At 40.7% G+C, this 17450-nt stretch overlaps 1 protein-coding gene across 1 annotated transcript; it reads left to right on the top strand.

Moving 5' to 3' along the window:
• Positions 1-15860: 15860 nt before the first annotated feature.
• Positions 15861-16262, top strand: LOC138870600 (uncharacterized). Its single transcript, XM_070148422.1, has one exon. The coding sequence runs from the start codon at positions 15861-15863 to the stop codon at positions 16260-16262; it is 402 nt and encodes a 133-aa protein (XP_070004523.1).
• The last annotated feature ends 1188 nt before the right edge of the window (positions 16263-17450 follow it).

Genomic DNA, 17450 nt, shown 5'->3' with positions numbered 1-17450 from the left:
GCCAAAGAACAAGAAGGATGTGATGAGTTTCTTGGGAAGGCTTAACTACATTAGCCGATTCATAGCACAATCTACAGTTATCTGTGAGCCAATTTTTAAGATGTTGAAGGAGGACGCCGCCACAAAATTGACCGATGACTACCAAAAGGCCTTTGGCAAAATCAAAGAGTACCTATCAACACTACCAGTCTTAGTCCCGCCCGAGCCAGGTAGACCTTTATTACTCTACCTTGTAGTGTTGGATGGAGCTTTCGACTGCGTTCTAGGGCAGCATGATGAAACAGGGAGGAAGGAACACGCCATTTATTATCTCAGTAAGAAGTTCACCCCGTATGAGGCCCGATATTCTCTATTGGAACGCACATGTTGTGCTTTGACTTGGGTAACTCAGAAGCTGAGATATTACTTCGACACCTATACTACATATGTCATATCGAGGATGGATCCTTTGAAGTACATCTTTCAGAAGCCCATGCCCACCGGCAAGCTAGACAAGTGGCAAATCCTGTTGAGTGAGTTCGACATTATTTACGTAACTCAAAAAGCGGTCAAGGGACAGACACTGGCAGACCACCTTGCTGAAAACCCCGTGGATGGAGGATACGAACCCTTGAAAACGTATTTTCCTGATGAAGAGGTATCATTCATAGGAGAAGACATTGCAGAATCCTATGATGGTTAGAGAATGTTCTTCGATGGAGCAGCAAACTTCAAAGGAGTTGGCATCAGAGCAGTCCTAATATCAAAAATCGATCAACATTATCCGGTGTCTGCCAAACTCAGGTTCCCCTGCACCAACAACAACAACAACAACAACAACAACAACAACAACAACAACAACAACCCAGTATAATCCCACACGTGGGGTCTGGTTAGGGTAATATGTACGCAGACCTTACCCCTACCCCGAAGGGTAGAGAGGCTGTTTCCAGGAGACCCTCGGCTCAAAAAAAACAACAGAAACTGATATATTAGTACCACAAAAATGCATAATAAAATAACAACGATACAATAGATATGAAATACAGAATACGAAATACGAAAAAGATGGCTGGTATAGTAAAACTAGCAGGTAAAGTCCTACATCAATAGATGACCAATGACCTTCTTAGTCTAACTCCTAACTGGCTAGTCTCACTCTATTGTGCTGTAGAAATATTCACAACTCTCCCCTAACCTACAACCTTAATACTCGACCTCCATAATTCCCTGTCAAGGGCCATGTCCTCAGTAATCCTAAGTCGCACTATGTCCTGTCTGATCACCTCTACCCAATACTTCTTAGGTCGTCCTCTACCTCTCCGCGTGCCCACTACAGCCAGTCGCTCACACCTCCTCACCGGTGCATCAGTACTCCTCCTCTGAATGTGCCCGAACCATCTGAGTCTTGATTCCCGCATCTTGTCCTCTATGGGGGCCACGCCCACCTTCTCTCGAATATCTTCATTCCTAATCTTATCCATTCTTGTATGCCCGCACATCCACCTCAACATCCTCATCTCCGCTACTTTCATCTTCTGGATGTGTGAGTTCTTTACCGGCCAACATTCAGTTCCATATAACATGGCAGGCCTAACCACTGCTCTATAAAACTTACCTTTTAGTAACGGTGGCACTTTCTTGTCACACAAGACTCCCGACGCTAACCTCCACTTCATCCACCCCACCCCTATACGGTGTGTGACATCCTCGTCAATCTCCCCGATCCCCTGAATAACCGATCCAAGGTACTTGAAACTACCCCTCTTGGGAATGACTTGAGAGTCAAGCCTCACTTCAACTCCCGCTTCCGTCGGCTCAACTCCAAATTTGCACTCGAGGTATTCCGTCTTCGTCCTGCTCAACTTGAAACCTTTAGACTCAAGAGCATGTCTCCAAATCTCTAGCCTCTCGTTGACGCCGCCTCGTGTCTCGTCAATTAGAATAATGTCATCAGCAAATAGCATGCACCATGGCACCTCCCCTTGAATATGATGAGTCAGTGCATCCATCACCAGGGCAAATAGGAATGGGCTGAGCGCAGACCCTTGGTGCAACCCCGTAATAACTGGAAAATGTTCAGAGTCGCCTCCTACTGTCCTAACCCGAGTCTTAGATCCATCATACATGTCTTTAATTACCCTAATATAGTCAATCGGGACCCCCTTATCCTCTAAGCAGCTCCATAAGACCTCCCTAGGAACCTTATCGTACGCTTTCTCCAAATCAATAAACACCATGTGAAGATCCTTCTTCCTATCCATGTACTGTTCCACCATCCTCCTAATAAGGTGGATAGCTTCTGTGGTAGATCGCCCAGGCATGAACCCGAACTGGTTGTCTGAAATAGACACCGTCCTTCGCACTCTCATTCCCCTGCACCAACAATATAGCCAAGTATGAAGCCTGCATCTTAGGACTCAAAATGGCCACTGACATGAATGTTTAAGAGCTGCTAGTGATTGGAGATTCAGACTTGCTTATGCATCAGGTACGAGGAGAATGGACAACCAAGAACTCCAAGATACTCCTGTATCTACATCACGTACAAGAATTGAGAAAGAGGTTCACAAAGACGGAATTCCAGCATGTTCCTAGAATCCAGAATGAGTTCACCGATGCATTGACTACCCTATCATCTATGATACAACATCCCGCCAAGAATTTCATTGATCCTATTCTAGTGAAAATCCATAATCAGCCAACATACTGTGCCCATGTTGAAGAGGAAGCAGACGGAAACCTTGGTTTCATGATATCAAGGAATATTTGGCAAAATGAGAGTACCCGGAGCTTGCGAATCCTACTCAGAAACGCACACTTCGGAGATTGTCCAACAACTTTTTTTACAACGGAGGAATCCTGTATAGGAGGACTCCCGATTTAGGATTATTAAAATGTGTCGACGCAAAGGAAGCATCCAGGCTACTAGAGGAAATTCATGCTGGGACCTGCGGTCCACATATGAACGGTTTTGTCTTAGCAAAGAAGATACTTCGGGCTGGTTACTTTTGGATGACTATGGAAACAAACTGCATCCAGTATGTTCGGAAATGCAACTGTTGTCAGATACATGTAGACATGATAAAGGTACCTCCAAGCGAGCTTAACACAACAAGCTCACCGTGGCCATTCGCCGCTTGGGGAATGGACGTTATTGGACCAATCGAGCCTGCCGCTTCCAATGGACACAGGTTTATCCTAGTAGCCATCGACTATTTCACCAAATGGGTCGAAGCAGCATTTTACAAAGCAGCGACTAAGAAAGTTGTGACAGACTTTGTCCGCGACCGCATTGTTTGTCGATTCGGAATTCCAGAGTCAATCATTACTGATAATGGATCCAACCTCAACAGCGACTTGATTAAAGCTATGTGTGAACTTTCAAGATCAGACATAAGAATTCCATAGCCTACAGGCCTCAGATGAGTGGAGCTGTGGAAGCCGCCAATAAGAATATAAGAAGATATTGAGGAAAATGATAAAGAATCACAGACAGTGGCACGAGAAGTTATCATTTTCTCTTCTGGGGTATCGTACCAAAGTCCGCACATCAACCAGGGCAACCCCTATATGCTGGTTTACGATACAGAGGCTGTCATTCCTGCTGAGGTGGAAATTCCTTCCCTAAGGATCATACAAGAAACTGAGCTCGACGACGCAGAGTGGGTAAAAAGTCGTTATGAGCTACTAGCCCTTATAAAAGGAAAGAGAATGAATGCAGTCTGCCATAGTCAACTCTATCTGAACAGAATGTCCAAAGCCTTCAACAAAAGAGTCAAGCCAAGGCAGTTCACACCGGGACAGCTGGTATTAAAGAAAATTTTCCCACATCAAGATGAAGCCAAAGGGAAGTTCTCTCTTAACTGACAGGGTCCATACACAGTTCGCTGGGTTTTGATAGGAGAAGCCCTCATACTTGTAGAAATGGACGGAGAAGTCTGGCCAAAGACGATCAATTCAGATACAGTCAAGCGTTACTATATGTAATCTTTATGCTTTCCTTATATGATGTAAATTGAACCTGATTCCCGTTTAAGAGGGGATACATAGGCAGCCCTATGGGTTCGGTCACAAATTCAATAAAATTTCATTTTCCCCGCAATTGAAAACTGGGGTAGAATTTTCAGGAGGACCCTCAAAATTCCGAAGTAATTTCAGACAATCGCCGCATGAGCAGTAGTCAAAAAAATTGACCCATCAAACTGGGGCAGAATTTTGAGGAGGACCCTCAAAATTCCGTAGCAAGAGAAGTTGCAATGTCCTGAACCACGTCACAGTCATCGGTTCATCTAAAAGCTATTTTTAACTATACATTTATGTCATACTTTTACAAAGTCGTGCATGTTTATTATTGAAACTGCTTTGTTTAGCAACGATACCCCAACAATACAGACGGTATCACCAGATCAAAGCCGAACAAGTCAAGCAAAGCCAACGGGGATACGAACTGACCTCCCCCTTACAAAACTCATGATTTTTCTTTGGATGTAGGCATTAGGGTTACGAAATCATTAAACATACTGTAAGCCCATGGAACGCACATTGTTCAAGAATACGATTCTTAGAACCGTTGCACTTGCCAACATTTGCTATCAACATACACCAATGATGTTCTGTATGTCACAATGCTCCCAGTAATCATAGCGCCGCAATCTGCTATCAGCTAAGAAAACTCTACTGTCAGTTGTTATCTTATTTCTTGCATAAGGCTACCATTCTGCCTTCTGAGACTAAACGCTATCTCCATCTGCATTTGCATTGCATGAGGCTACTATTCTGCCTTCCAATTTGCATAAGGCTACCATTCTGCCTTCCGAGACTAAACATTGTCTCCATCTACATCTGCATCGCATAAGGCTACCATTCTACCTTCCGAGACTAAACGATGTCTCTATCTGCATCTGCATTGCATAAGGCTACTATTCTGCCTTCCAATCTGCATAAGGCTACCATTCTGCCTTCCGAGGTTAAGCTCTACCTCCATCTGCATCTGCATTGCATAAGGCTACCATTATGCCTTCCGAGGTTAAGCTCTACCTCCATCTGCATCTGCATTGCATACTGCTACCATTTTGCCTTCTGAGACTAAACGCTATCTCCATCTGCATCTGCATCGCATAAGGCTACCATTCTGCCTTCCAAGGTTAAGCTCTACCTCCATCTGCATCTGCATTGCATAAGGCTACCATTCTGCCTTCCGAGGTTAAGCTCTAGCTCCATCTGCATCTGCATTGCATAAGGCTACCATTATGCTTTCCGAGGTTAAGCTCTACCTCCATCTGCATTCGCATCTTTGCATAAGGCTATTCTCCTGCCTTTCGAGACTAGACTCTGCCTCCAAGTTTCCTCTAAACTAAGCGCTATCTCAAGCACTATTTATCTCGCTTCTCTTACGGGCTAAGCTCTTACCTTCAATTTGCAAGACTGAGCTCTGTCTTGTCCATATCATACTACTGCATCCTTCATGGGCTGATATATCACCAACTCATCCATAGGCGTCATCGTTCGGAGGCACCATCTTCATAGCCTGAGAACTCTGTGTCATGGCCTGAGGATCTATTTCAATCCTTTGTATATCATTATTCAAACGCATCATGGTTCGGAGGCACCATCCTCATAGTCTGAGAAAATCATTTCATGGCCTGCGAATCCTGCATCAAACAACCCATGGCCAGAAACATCATGGTCTGAGGACGCCATTCCTAACCGTCCAAAGACAATATTTATGGTCCGACGGGAACTTGCATCATGTTTAAATTTACGCACAATATATGCTTGTATTGCTTATTTGCAGGTAATCTGGCAAGCAACAACTATCCTAGCAGGAGCAGTCCCACTCCAGTTCTCCTAACCATTCTCGTAAACCGCTCATTCATCCAACCCCATATGTTGCGCCCGTTCTTGTAAAACTCCATCGGTATACTTTGCCCATGATTCCTGAACTACATACAACCTGATTCCTATAAAACCAGGGATATGTAGGCAACTCGGAAGCCAGGGTGCGACCTAAATCTTCCCAAACCGTTTTGCTCGGTCAAAATTGGCCATCATATCTTTACCCGACAACTCTTTCATCCTTCCCGGGTAAAGCGAGGCAGCTGTTGATACCTAATTTTTCCTCAAACTATTTTTAAATTTGCATATATACCTTCAAAATCACTTTTTATAATAATTGGTAATTTTCCATAATTTTCCAATTTATTTTCTAATTTATTCAGCACTTTATATCCAATAATTATTCAAAAATTACATTACAAGTAATTTCAAAGTATTTCTTAGCTCAATATATCATTTTTAATCCTATTTGGATTTAATTATTTCACAAATTAGCCAATTTGGCATTGTTTGGCTATAATTATAATAATTTTGCAATTATAGCCTAATTGTACACTTTATGCTATTTTAATTCAATAATCAGTCATTTTATATTTTAAATATTAGTTAATTACCTTAATTTCACCTATTTTGATTTAATTTCATTTTATCTAATTATTAGCTATTTTTATTAATTATTTATCCAATTTTAATCGGGTATTTAACAAATAGCCAATTCTAATTTTTAATTCTAGCCTAATTGAACCAGCCCCAAACCCATTAAACCATACCCATGACCCAGTCCTTAACCCGACCCAATATCCCCCATTCAATCCTGACCGTTGATCATTCTGATCAATGGTCCCCATTCCCCTTTCCTTAATTAAATCTAGACCTAACCCTCTCAAACCCCTCATTTCTCTCTTGACCCCGCCGACACTCATCTCCCTCCTCTCCCAAATCCTCACTTAATTCACCCTAACCCTAGTCACCATTACCGGCGAGAACCTCCTTCCTATGGTGTTCTCGTGCCTTCTCCGACCACCTCTGGTATCCTTTACTCCATGGCTCTTCGATTTCATGAGTCCTTGAGAAGATCTCAAGGAAATCCAACCTGTTCCGGTTTAAAACTCATTTACTGGCCTGTCTCCGGCCATTTTCGTTTGTAAGAAAGGATTTCCTCTTGTTTTTCATTTGAATCCGTGAGTTTTTAACTAATTCTCTTCATCTCTACTATTTTCCGAAAACCGTAGTTCGCTACTGTTCTATTCTTCTCAGATCTTTATAGATCTGAGGTGATTCGAGTATTATTAAGCATTTTCCTTTAAAAATCTCCTGTTTTAACTAACTATTTTGATTTTAGTCGCTCTTTTCTAAACTAGGGTTTCTGAAAATCCTTTTCTTCAAAACTCTTTCTGGTTTTAAGTGATTAGTCCCCTGTGTCTGTGTGTTTTGATTGATTTTGTTGAGTTCTTCCTTAACCCTAACTAGCCTATGCTAAAACCCCCAATTTTTGACACTTTGTTTGTATTCTGCATTTGTCCGTGTTATTTGATACATGCCAATGTTCTATGCTTTGATTTACATGATTACTTCTTCGTTTAATTAGAATATCTTGTGATTTTACCCTAGTATGCCTCAATTAGGGTTTCAGATTCGATTCTTTCCATTTATACTTGGCTTATTTGCTTATTCATGGAAAACCTATATCATTTTCCCCTAAATTAGTATTATTTTGAATCCTCATTCACTGATTTGCTATGGTAATACCTATATATTGATTTTCGGTTATTTTCCTATTTCTACGACGTTTGATTATTTCTTGCCTTATTTACGATTAACTGTGGTACTTGCTGATTCTTATTGATTGTTCCTTTAATTGAACTTTTGTTCATTTACCCTTAATTACTCACCCCGTACTTAAGTATTTAATTTTCTTTCTTTAATTATATGCCCTGCTCTTTATCATTAACTGGTCACCCCTTTACTAGAAGAAAACCTTACTGATTTTATTACTAAATGATTGATTCTTTACCTTACTTTACTCTGCTCTCAACTAATATATATACTCTCCTCTATTCTCACTTCTAGACACATGAACAATTAGTTCAAAAAACACACACACATACAAATTTTCTGTTTTCTGCTACTTGTGCTAACTGCTTGTCTAGCCGGCTGAAAGCCAAGGCTGGACTGTGGAACTCCACTTGCTTTACTTTCTGCATTTTGCTTCCTTAACTGGTATGTCTGTAGTTTAAATTTGAAACCCAACTTTATGGGTTCCATGCCTATACATCCCTGCTTGTTACTGTACTAGTTCTTCAATTTGTTTCTATGTTTGCTGTTATTAAGCATGTCTAAATTCTGCCTTATGTGTAATCATCATATCAGACTTTACTTAGTTCTTTGATACTTGTCTAGCATGTTCACTTAGTTCCATTACCCCTCCCTTAACTGGTATAACCATGTAGTCACTTAGTCTTCTAGTGCATTCTATTAGCTCTAATGGTATGTCAAATTTTGTTCAAAAAAACTCTTGTCTTCAACATGATCCTGCTGCATTCTTTCCTATGTTTTAAATGTCTGTTACCATGTCTGATTTGTTCAATAGACTCATAGCTGTTCTGTATATTTGTTGTATCAAATGTTTCCCTATTTATGTGGTTTCAAACCGATATGTTCCCTATCCCTTCACCCGTGTTTGTAAGTCTGCTTGTCAAGTAAATCTGGATATTCTATGGTTAATTGGGTTGTTTGCTGAGTATGCTTTTCTCAAAGAATGATTTCAAAACTGCTGCTCCTACTCCTAGCATTCTTCTCAAAATTGATAATTCCTAGTGTCTTTAAAAAATTATTTTTGAACCTTTTTCACTTCTAAACTACTTTACTAAGTCTTTCATTAAGCACTCTCACCTTACTCTTAAACCACTAGGTTCTGCCCCTTTTGTGTGAGCCTTGTCTCGGACCCTTGAGCTCCCTCTGAACTTGGACACAAAAAAGCTGGCCTTTCCACACTGCACTTACTCTGTCCAGGCTATGAAATTTGGGTGTGAGCACTTCCCGGGATCCTTTGAGGTCATTAGGGAACTTTGACACACCTAGATATGAGAAAGGCTATGAAACAATCTTGGCATTTGAGATAATTTATTACATAACTCAGAGAGGAAGTCCTAATAAGGCACTGAAAATCTGGGCCTGTTTTCAAGCTCTCTATAGTGCCTCTATTTTCTACTTATGTAATTCATTTTATTATGGGTCTGTAATAATATGTTGTAAACAACTATTGGGGTTGACTAGTAAAAAGTGAAGGGTAGTTATATGCTATCAACATCAATGGGTGGAAACCATATTTTAGGTTTACATTTCCTATATGTGCATTAGAATCCACGTGTAAGACCAACATATTCAAAGCATGTCATGCATTAGATACCATGTTCTTAGGTTTACTGTTTCAGCATCTCATTTGACATCACTTTATCACTTAGAATTCCTGCTTTAGGCTAAATAACTACATTAACATAAAATGTCGCTCCTGCACTTAGAAACCATGCTTTAAGAATTCTGTATATCCTGAAATCATTCTGCATTTTTCATATGTGCACGTAGATACCCTGTTTTAGGATCTCGCTCAGTTACACCTAGTTAAACTACTGATGCATGAAAAAGGACATAAAACTGTCTCACGTTTAATTATCCTATTTAAGTAAAACTGGTCATAATCCTGCATGTCTTTGCAATAATTAGAACAACATGCTTTAGGTAATTAATTATTTTATAATTCTGGTAACTGTTGCATATTATTTTACGCCTAGGCAAGCCTTAGGTAATATAGCTTAAATAAAAACTAGAACTACCTTTGTTTAACTGTCAGCATGTTGAAATCAGCAGGAAAGCCTGATTAGGACTTTCTATTTGAGTTATGTTATAAATATGACTCTGATGTTATCACTTAGATACCATGCTTAGGACCTGAATTCAGACCTTAATTGTGTATGAGTCATGCTGTTTATGTGTACTGTGTGTGGAGGTATATCTGAGCCTTTCATTTGTCTTCCATGCTCCCCTTAATTGAAGTCCTACTTGTTTATTACATGTCGCCTTAGTATTTTACTTTTAAACTTGAGGGTCTGCCTAGAACCCCCTTCTTAAAGGATAGGAGTCCTAAATTCCTCCGGGACTAATAGGAAGGTACAAGTAACATAATGCAAAAGAGGTCGAAACCAACCCTCACTTTAATTACCTTCACGGGGTGGGAATGGGTAGATATGGATATGATGACTGGTGCGTTAATACCACGCGTTGCCCCTATTTGAGGAGTGTCATATCGGTTATTGCATTGATATGATCCATATTATAAACAAACCTAGGACACCCCCCTTTACATTCCCGAATATGCTTAGATTGTAATTCTTTTCAAATCTTGCTTTTTATTAATTGCTTTCCAAACATTTTTGTTCTTAACTTAAATCCCCTACTATTTGAGCCATACTTATTTATTTGCTACTTGTACAAATTCACAAAAACTGTTTGGCCGGGAACCACACTAGTTCATCCTGAGGGGTGCCTAACACCTTCCCCTTAGGATAATTTCAAGCCCTTACCCTGTCTCTGGTTACCAAACATAGTTATAAATGAACCCTATATGTGTCCTAACTTAAATCGTTAGGTGGCGACTCTTCAAAGATGCAAACCCCCTTTCCCAAAAGGAAAGAGTTGTCCCAACCAAAATGTCTTAAACCCTATTTTGCGAGAAAAAGGGGGCGCGACAATAGCCTAGTTGGAGGGCTCTCAACCTGTCTATTAAACTGGTGGGCATGAAATGCAGTGTCCCCAGGTAAAAGGGACATCGATACAGATAACGTACCGAGTATGTAAGGAATGAAAATCAGTAATAAAAGACATGAGAAAAACATGGAGTAAAAGACTCAACATGTATGTCTGAATAGCTCTTTGAATTATTTAATATTATAATGTCCTGAATATGCATATAGATGTCATACCATGCATAGGTATATGGATTCATAATATCATCAAGAGTTTGAGGGCATTCCATCATATCATCTCGGCCACTGCAGGCAAAATCATCAACGTATACCAGTTGATCAGGTGGTGGTACGTATATAATGCCATAACCTTTTCCTATATCCCATATACATATAATATACACGTATATAATTCCATCTAGTCATAGGTCAATGTACATGTATAAATGAATGAAATGTATAAGAAGTACGTTAATAAGATTTCTCGGAATGTCACAAGATCAATATGCCTTTAATTAATATCATGAAATAAACTTTATCAACTTACGTATTTTCTGAGACACATGAACAAATGATAGAATAATAGGACAAATAGGGAATCAAGAACATAGGCATCTCTAGTATTTCTATGAATAGAGTCATTTATGAAAGTTGTGCATTTGCTCGTTTTGTTTGTATCGTATGGATCATACCAAAAATAAAGAAGGGATAACCTTAACATACCTGAGCCGATTCTCTTGACAATCCTTCCAACACATGTCAAATGCGACAAAACATGTAACGGCAGATTGAAGTAGGAAAATATCCGTGTGATATTCTTGAGAAAGATTGTACCGTGCTCTCTTAGGATCACAATTCCCGTTGCTATTACCTTATGAAGTCTCGTATGAATTTTGTTGTAGCAAATCACGTTTCTATCACAAAATATAATCACTTAAGAGTTTGCTGAAGCTTTCTTCATTACCTTGTAGAGACACAATGTGAATTTGAGAAGTCTTAAATCTCTGGGTGTGGGCCCCACTTATGTATGACTTCACCACCAAAATTCCTCTAATTTTTCCACCTTCCAATGTGATTTAAGATTCATTATATGGGCATAGTATGCTTCCACACTAGGGCTTATCAAGTATATCCAATAATTCACCCATTTTCTTAATTAACTTATTAATCCCCCACTAATCCAATACTTAACCAATTACCCATATAATTAAGAATTAACTCAAATTACTTAAAATACTACTCAATTTTAACACACTTTATATATCTTACTATCATGGTCATGTGGTACCTTGTATGACACAAGTCCATAAATACCAGGTATTATAATTTAGACCGTATTTTATCCCAAAATGTCAAACTTCAACAAAACTCCTTTTCTTTGATTCGCTCGCCCTCTCACCTTCATGAATTTACTTATCACTTGTTTGAAATAGCATAATACTTATAATATCAAATAAGATCATTCCTGAACTTACGTCGATTAGCTTACGATGAAACTTTAATGTACGAAAATGCGGGATGTAACATCTCATTTTCGAACTTTCAACAATTTACTTATGGCGTACTTTCACATACGAAAATATGGGGTGTAACATGTCAAGTATCCTATGGCTAGCACATGTAACCTGCAACTTGAAGAAGGCAAACCGTTGGTTGACCCCTATATTTACACGAGAATAGTGGGGGCATTACAATATGCTTGTTTAACTCGTCCAGACTTGGCTTTTGTTGTGAATAAATTATGCCAATTTTTATCTGCACGAACACCCACTCAGTGGACAACTTGCAAGTGTGTTCTTCGATCTGTCAAAGCAACCTTGCATCAAGGAATCTTCATTACTCATTCAACCAGCTCCCAACTTCAAGCTTTTTGTGTTGCTGATTGGGCGGGCAACATGGATGTCAGGAGATCCACAAGAGGTTTTGCAGTGTATATAGGATCAAACTTAATTTCTTGGTCAGCTAAGAAATAACCAATAGTTGCTCGATCATCGACCGAGGATAAGTATCGATCTGTCGCCAATACCACATCAGAAATAATTTGGCTCCGTTCCCTTCTTCAAGATCTCAACTATAGTCCACATTACAGTTTGGATCGAGAGGCGAGACAAATGCTAGATTTGATTAGGTGGTCGAGATTTCTAGGCGCTTGGAGTAGGTTCGCAAGCTTGAGCATGAAAAGTGGGAGGGAAAGAGGTCCCGTGGTTCAGGTGGTCTTAATGATACCTCATTTGGAGGCCAGTCACATCACAATAGAGGTCATCCTTTTAGGCCCGCTCAGATGGCTTGTCAGGTTCCTCGTGGTGGATTAGCTAGCCACGGTTCGTACAACACTCATCCGATTTAGTTATCTTTTAGTGCACTTCCAGCTTAGAGCTCGTACCCTACTCCATCCTTAGGTCGAGGTTTCTATAAGTGTGGGGAGTTGGAGCATGTAAGGACGTATTGTCCCTATTTTATCGGAGGTCCCGTTCATCCAAGAGGTTAGGATATGACTCTCACACTAGTTATTACACCACTTGCTCAGCCAACTCGGGGTAGAGGTCATATGGGTCAAGGTCGCCCTATAGGGGAGGTCAGTCAGGTGTTGGCCAGGCTCACTTCTATGTATTTCCTGCTAGACCAGAGGCATGTGATTCTGATGCTGTCATCATAGGTATTGTTTTAGTGTGCCACATGGATGCTTTGGTATTATTTGACCCTGGTTCCCCTTATTCATATGAGTCATCATACTTTGCTCGTTATTTGAATATGCCTCGTGATTCTTTAGTTATGCCTGTTCATGTATATATGTCGGTGGGTGATTCTATTATTGTGGATTGTGTATATCAGTTGAGTGTGATGACTATTAGGGGTTATAAGACGAGAGTTGATCTTTTACTGCTTAGCAAGGTTGATTTTGACGTGATTTTGGGTATGGATTGGTTGTCTCCATATCACGCTATCCATGATTCATGCTAAGACCGTGACGTTGGAGATGCCGTGGTTGTCGAGGTTGGAGTGGAGAGTCTCCCTGGATCAGGTTCCTAGTAGAGTGATTTCATGTTTGAAGACTCAACAAATGGTTGAGAAGGATGTTTGACGTACATGGCCTTCGTGAGGGATGTTAGTGCTGATATTCCTATCGTTGAGTCAGTTCCGGTAGTGAGAGACTTCCTAGATGTGTTTCTAACAGACCTACCAGGCATGCCACCCGACAAGGACATCGATTTTGGCATTGATCTAGTGCCGGGCACTTAGCTGATCTCTATTTCACCCCCTATAGAGTTGAAGGAACAGTTGCATGAGCTACTTTATAAGGGCTTCATCAGGCCTAGTGTGTCACCTTGGGGTGCACCGGTTCTATTTCTAAAAAAGAAGGATGGTACTATGAGGATGTGCATTGACTATAAGCAGCTGAACAAGGTTACTATTAAGAACAAGTACCCACTACCGTACATTTATGACTTGTTTGATCAGTTTTAGGGTGCTAGAGTGTTTTCAAAGATGATCTGAGGTCTGGGTGTCATCAATTGAAGATTCGTGATTCAGATATTCCGAAAACAGCTTTTAGAACCCCCAGTATGGTCACTATGAGTTCTTGGTGATGTCTTTTGGGCTGACCAAAGCCCTAACAACTTTTATGCACTAATGAACATCGTGTTCTAGCCATATCTTGATTCTTTTGTCATAGTATTTATTGATGATATATTAGTGTATTCACACAACGAGGAGGATCATGAGCATCATCTGAGGATCGTACTCCAGGCTTTGAGGGAGAAGAAACTACATGCTGAATTCTCTAAATGTGAGTTTTGGCTTGATTCAGTGGAGTTTTTGGGGAATGTATTATCTAGTGAGGGGATTAAGGCAGATCCGAAGAATATTGAGGTAGTTCAGAGTTGGCCTAGAGCATCTTCTGCTATTGAGATCCGGAGTTTCCTTGGTTTGGCTGGTTATTATCACCATTTTGTGAAGGGTTTCTCGTCCATTGCTGCACCTTTGACTAGATTGACCCAGAAGGGTTCCCCATTCAGGTGGTATGAGGAGTGTGAGGAGAGCTTTCAGAAGCTCAAGCTTGCCTTGACTACAACTCTAGTTCTAGTTTTGCCTTCGGGATCATGTTCTAATACAGTTTATTGTGATGCTTCACGGATTGGCATTGGATGTGTGTTGATGCAGGAGGGTAGAGCGACTGCTTATGCTTTGCGTCTGTTGAAGCCCTATGAGAAGAACTACCTTGTACATGATTTGGAGTTGGCAGCCATTTTTCACGCATTAAAGATATGGAGGCACTATCTCTACGGCGTGTCTTGTGAGGTGTTCACAGATCACATGAGTCTACAATACCTAGTCAAGCAAAAAGATCGGAAATTGAGGCAACAAAGGTGGTTAGAGCTATTAAAAGACTATGATATTACCATTCTTTGTCACCCGAGAAAGGCAAATGTGGTGGACGATGCATTGAGTAGGAAGGCTGAGAGCATGTGAGTCTTTCTTTTCCAGTGAAGGAGCGAGTGTTAACATTGGATGTTCAGGCTTTAGCCGATCGATTTGTAAGGTTGGATATTTTAGAGCCCAACCGAGTTCTTGCTTGCATGGTTTCATTGTCTTCTTTGTTTGAGAGCATCAAGGCATGTCAGTATGATGACCCCACTTGCTTGTCTTGAAGGATAAGGTGCAACACGGTGATGCTAAAGAGGTTACTATTGGAGATAATGGGGTATTGAGAATGTAGGGTCAGATTTGTCTTCTAAATGTGGATGGGATGCGTGAGTTGATTCTTGGGAAGGCACATAGTTTGCGGTATTCCATTCATCTGGGTGTCACGAAGATGTATCAGGATTTAAGGCAACATTATTGGTCGTATAAGATGAAGAAAGATATCGTTAAGTATGTTGCTTGGTATTTGAACTGTCAATAGATGAAGCACAAGTAGCAGAGACATGGTGGTTTGCTTTAGAGGCTTGAAATTTCGGAGGGGAAGTGGGAGCATATCATGATGGATTTTGTAGTTGGACTTCCACGGACCTTGAGGAAATTTGATGCAGTATGGGCTATTGTGGATAGACTGACCAAATATGCACACTTTATTCTAGTTGTGACTACCTACTCTTCAAAGCATATGGCTTAGATTTACATTCATGAGATTTTTCACCATCATGGTGTGCCCGTGTCTATTATCTTGGATCTTGGAACTCAATTCATATTACAGTTTGGAGAGCGGTGTAACGAGAGTTGGGCACACAGGTAGAGCTGAGTACAACATTTCATCCCCAGACGAACGGACGATCCGAGTGCATCATTTAGATCTTGGAGGACATGTTACGTGCATATGTTATTGATTTTGAAGGTTCATGGAATCTGTTTCTTCCATTAGCAGAGTTCGCCTACAATAACAACTTTCAATCAAGTATCCAGATGGCTTATTATGAGGCCTTATATGGGAGGAGATGTCATTCTCCGGTTTGTTGGTTTGAGCCTGGGGAGGCTAGGTTGTTGGGCACTGATTTGGTCCGTGATGCCTTGGATAAGGTGAAGGTGATTCAAGAGCGTCTTCGTGCATCACAGTCCAAGCAGAAGAGTTATGCTGATAGAAAGATTCATGATGTTGCATATATGGTAGGTGAGAAAGTTCTACTCAAAGTTTCGCCCATGAAGGGTATGATGAGGTTCGGGATGAAGGGAAAGTTGAGCCCTAGGTATATTAGTCTAGGTGCTTGAGAGAGTTTGAGAGGTGGCCTACAAACTTGCCTTGCCACCTAGTCTATCAGGAGTTCACCCAATGTTTCATGTATCTATTCTCCGAAAGTATTATGGTGATCCATCACATGTTTTGGACTTCAACACAATGTAGTTAGACGGAAACATGACTTATGATGTGGAGCTGGTGACCATTTAGGATCGGCAGGTTCGAAAGTTGAGGTCGAAGAATATAGCTTCAGTGAAGGTGCATTGGAGGGGTCAGACAACCGAGGAGGCTACATGGGAGATCAAGAAAGAGATGTGGAGATATCCACACCTATTTGAGACTCTAGCTATTCTTTTAGACCCATTTGAGGAAGAATGTTTGTTTAAGAGGGGGAGAATGTAACGACCCGACTGATCATTTCATGTATTTCATCCTCGTTTCCCTTATTTGATGCTTTACATATGTGTATTTGTGGTTATGTGACTTGCCGGAGTGGTTGGTTTGGCTTCGGAGAGGGTTTAGAGTGAATTGGGACACCTAGTCTCAAGGTTGGAAGCTTAAGTTGAAAAAGTTAAAGGAGTTTGACTTTTGTGTAGACGACTCTAGAATGGTGTTTTGATGTTTCCAATAACTTTGTATGGTGATTTTGGACTTAGGCATGTGTCCGGATTTGGATTTGGAGGTCCTTAGGTCGGCTTGATGCTTTTTGGAAAAAGTTGGAAAGTTGGAAGTTTGGACGGTTGAAAGGTTTGACTGAGAGTTGACTTTGTTGATATCGGGTTTGAATTTTGTTTTAGAAGTTGGAATAAGACCGACTTGTCATTTGGGACTTGTGTGCAAAAATTGAGGTCATTTCGGGTTGGTTTGACGTGATTCAGCATGAGTATTAGAAGTTTGATGTTCATTAGGTTTGAATTGGTGTGAGATTCATGGTTTTGATGTTGTTTGATATGATTTGAGGCTTTGATTAAGTCTGTGTTGTATTTTAGGACTTGTTGGTATATTTGGATTGGGGTCCCGTAGGCCTCAAGTGTGTTTCAGATGAGTTGCGGATCATGTTTTGGACTTGTGCATTGTTGATGATGCAAGCTTCTAGTGTTTTTGCATCTGCAATGGGCTTGGCCGTAGATGTAGAGCCGCAACTGCGACCATTTGTGTGTAGGTGCAATGTGAGGTGGAGTCTGACTGGGGGCGTAGGAATCTTCGGGCTTGCAGATGCG

This window comes from Nicotiana sylvestris, chromosome 6 (genome assembly GCF_000393655.2).
Source record: "Nicotiana sylvestris chromosome 6, ASM39365v2, whole genome shotgun sequence".
In the NCBI taxonomy this organism is placed as follows: domain Eukaryota; kingdom Viridiplantae; phylum Streptophyta; class Magnoliopsida; order Solanales; family Solanaceae; genus Nicotiana; species Nicotiana sylvestris.
This window is presented reverse-complemented; position numbering and strand designations above follow the sequence as displayed.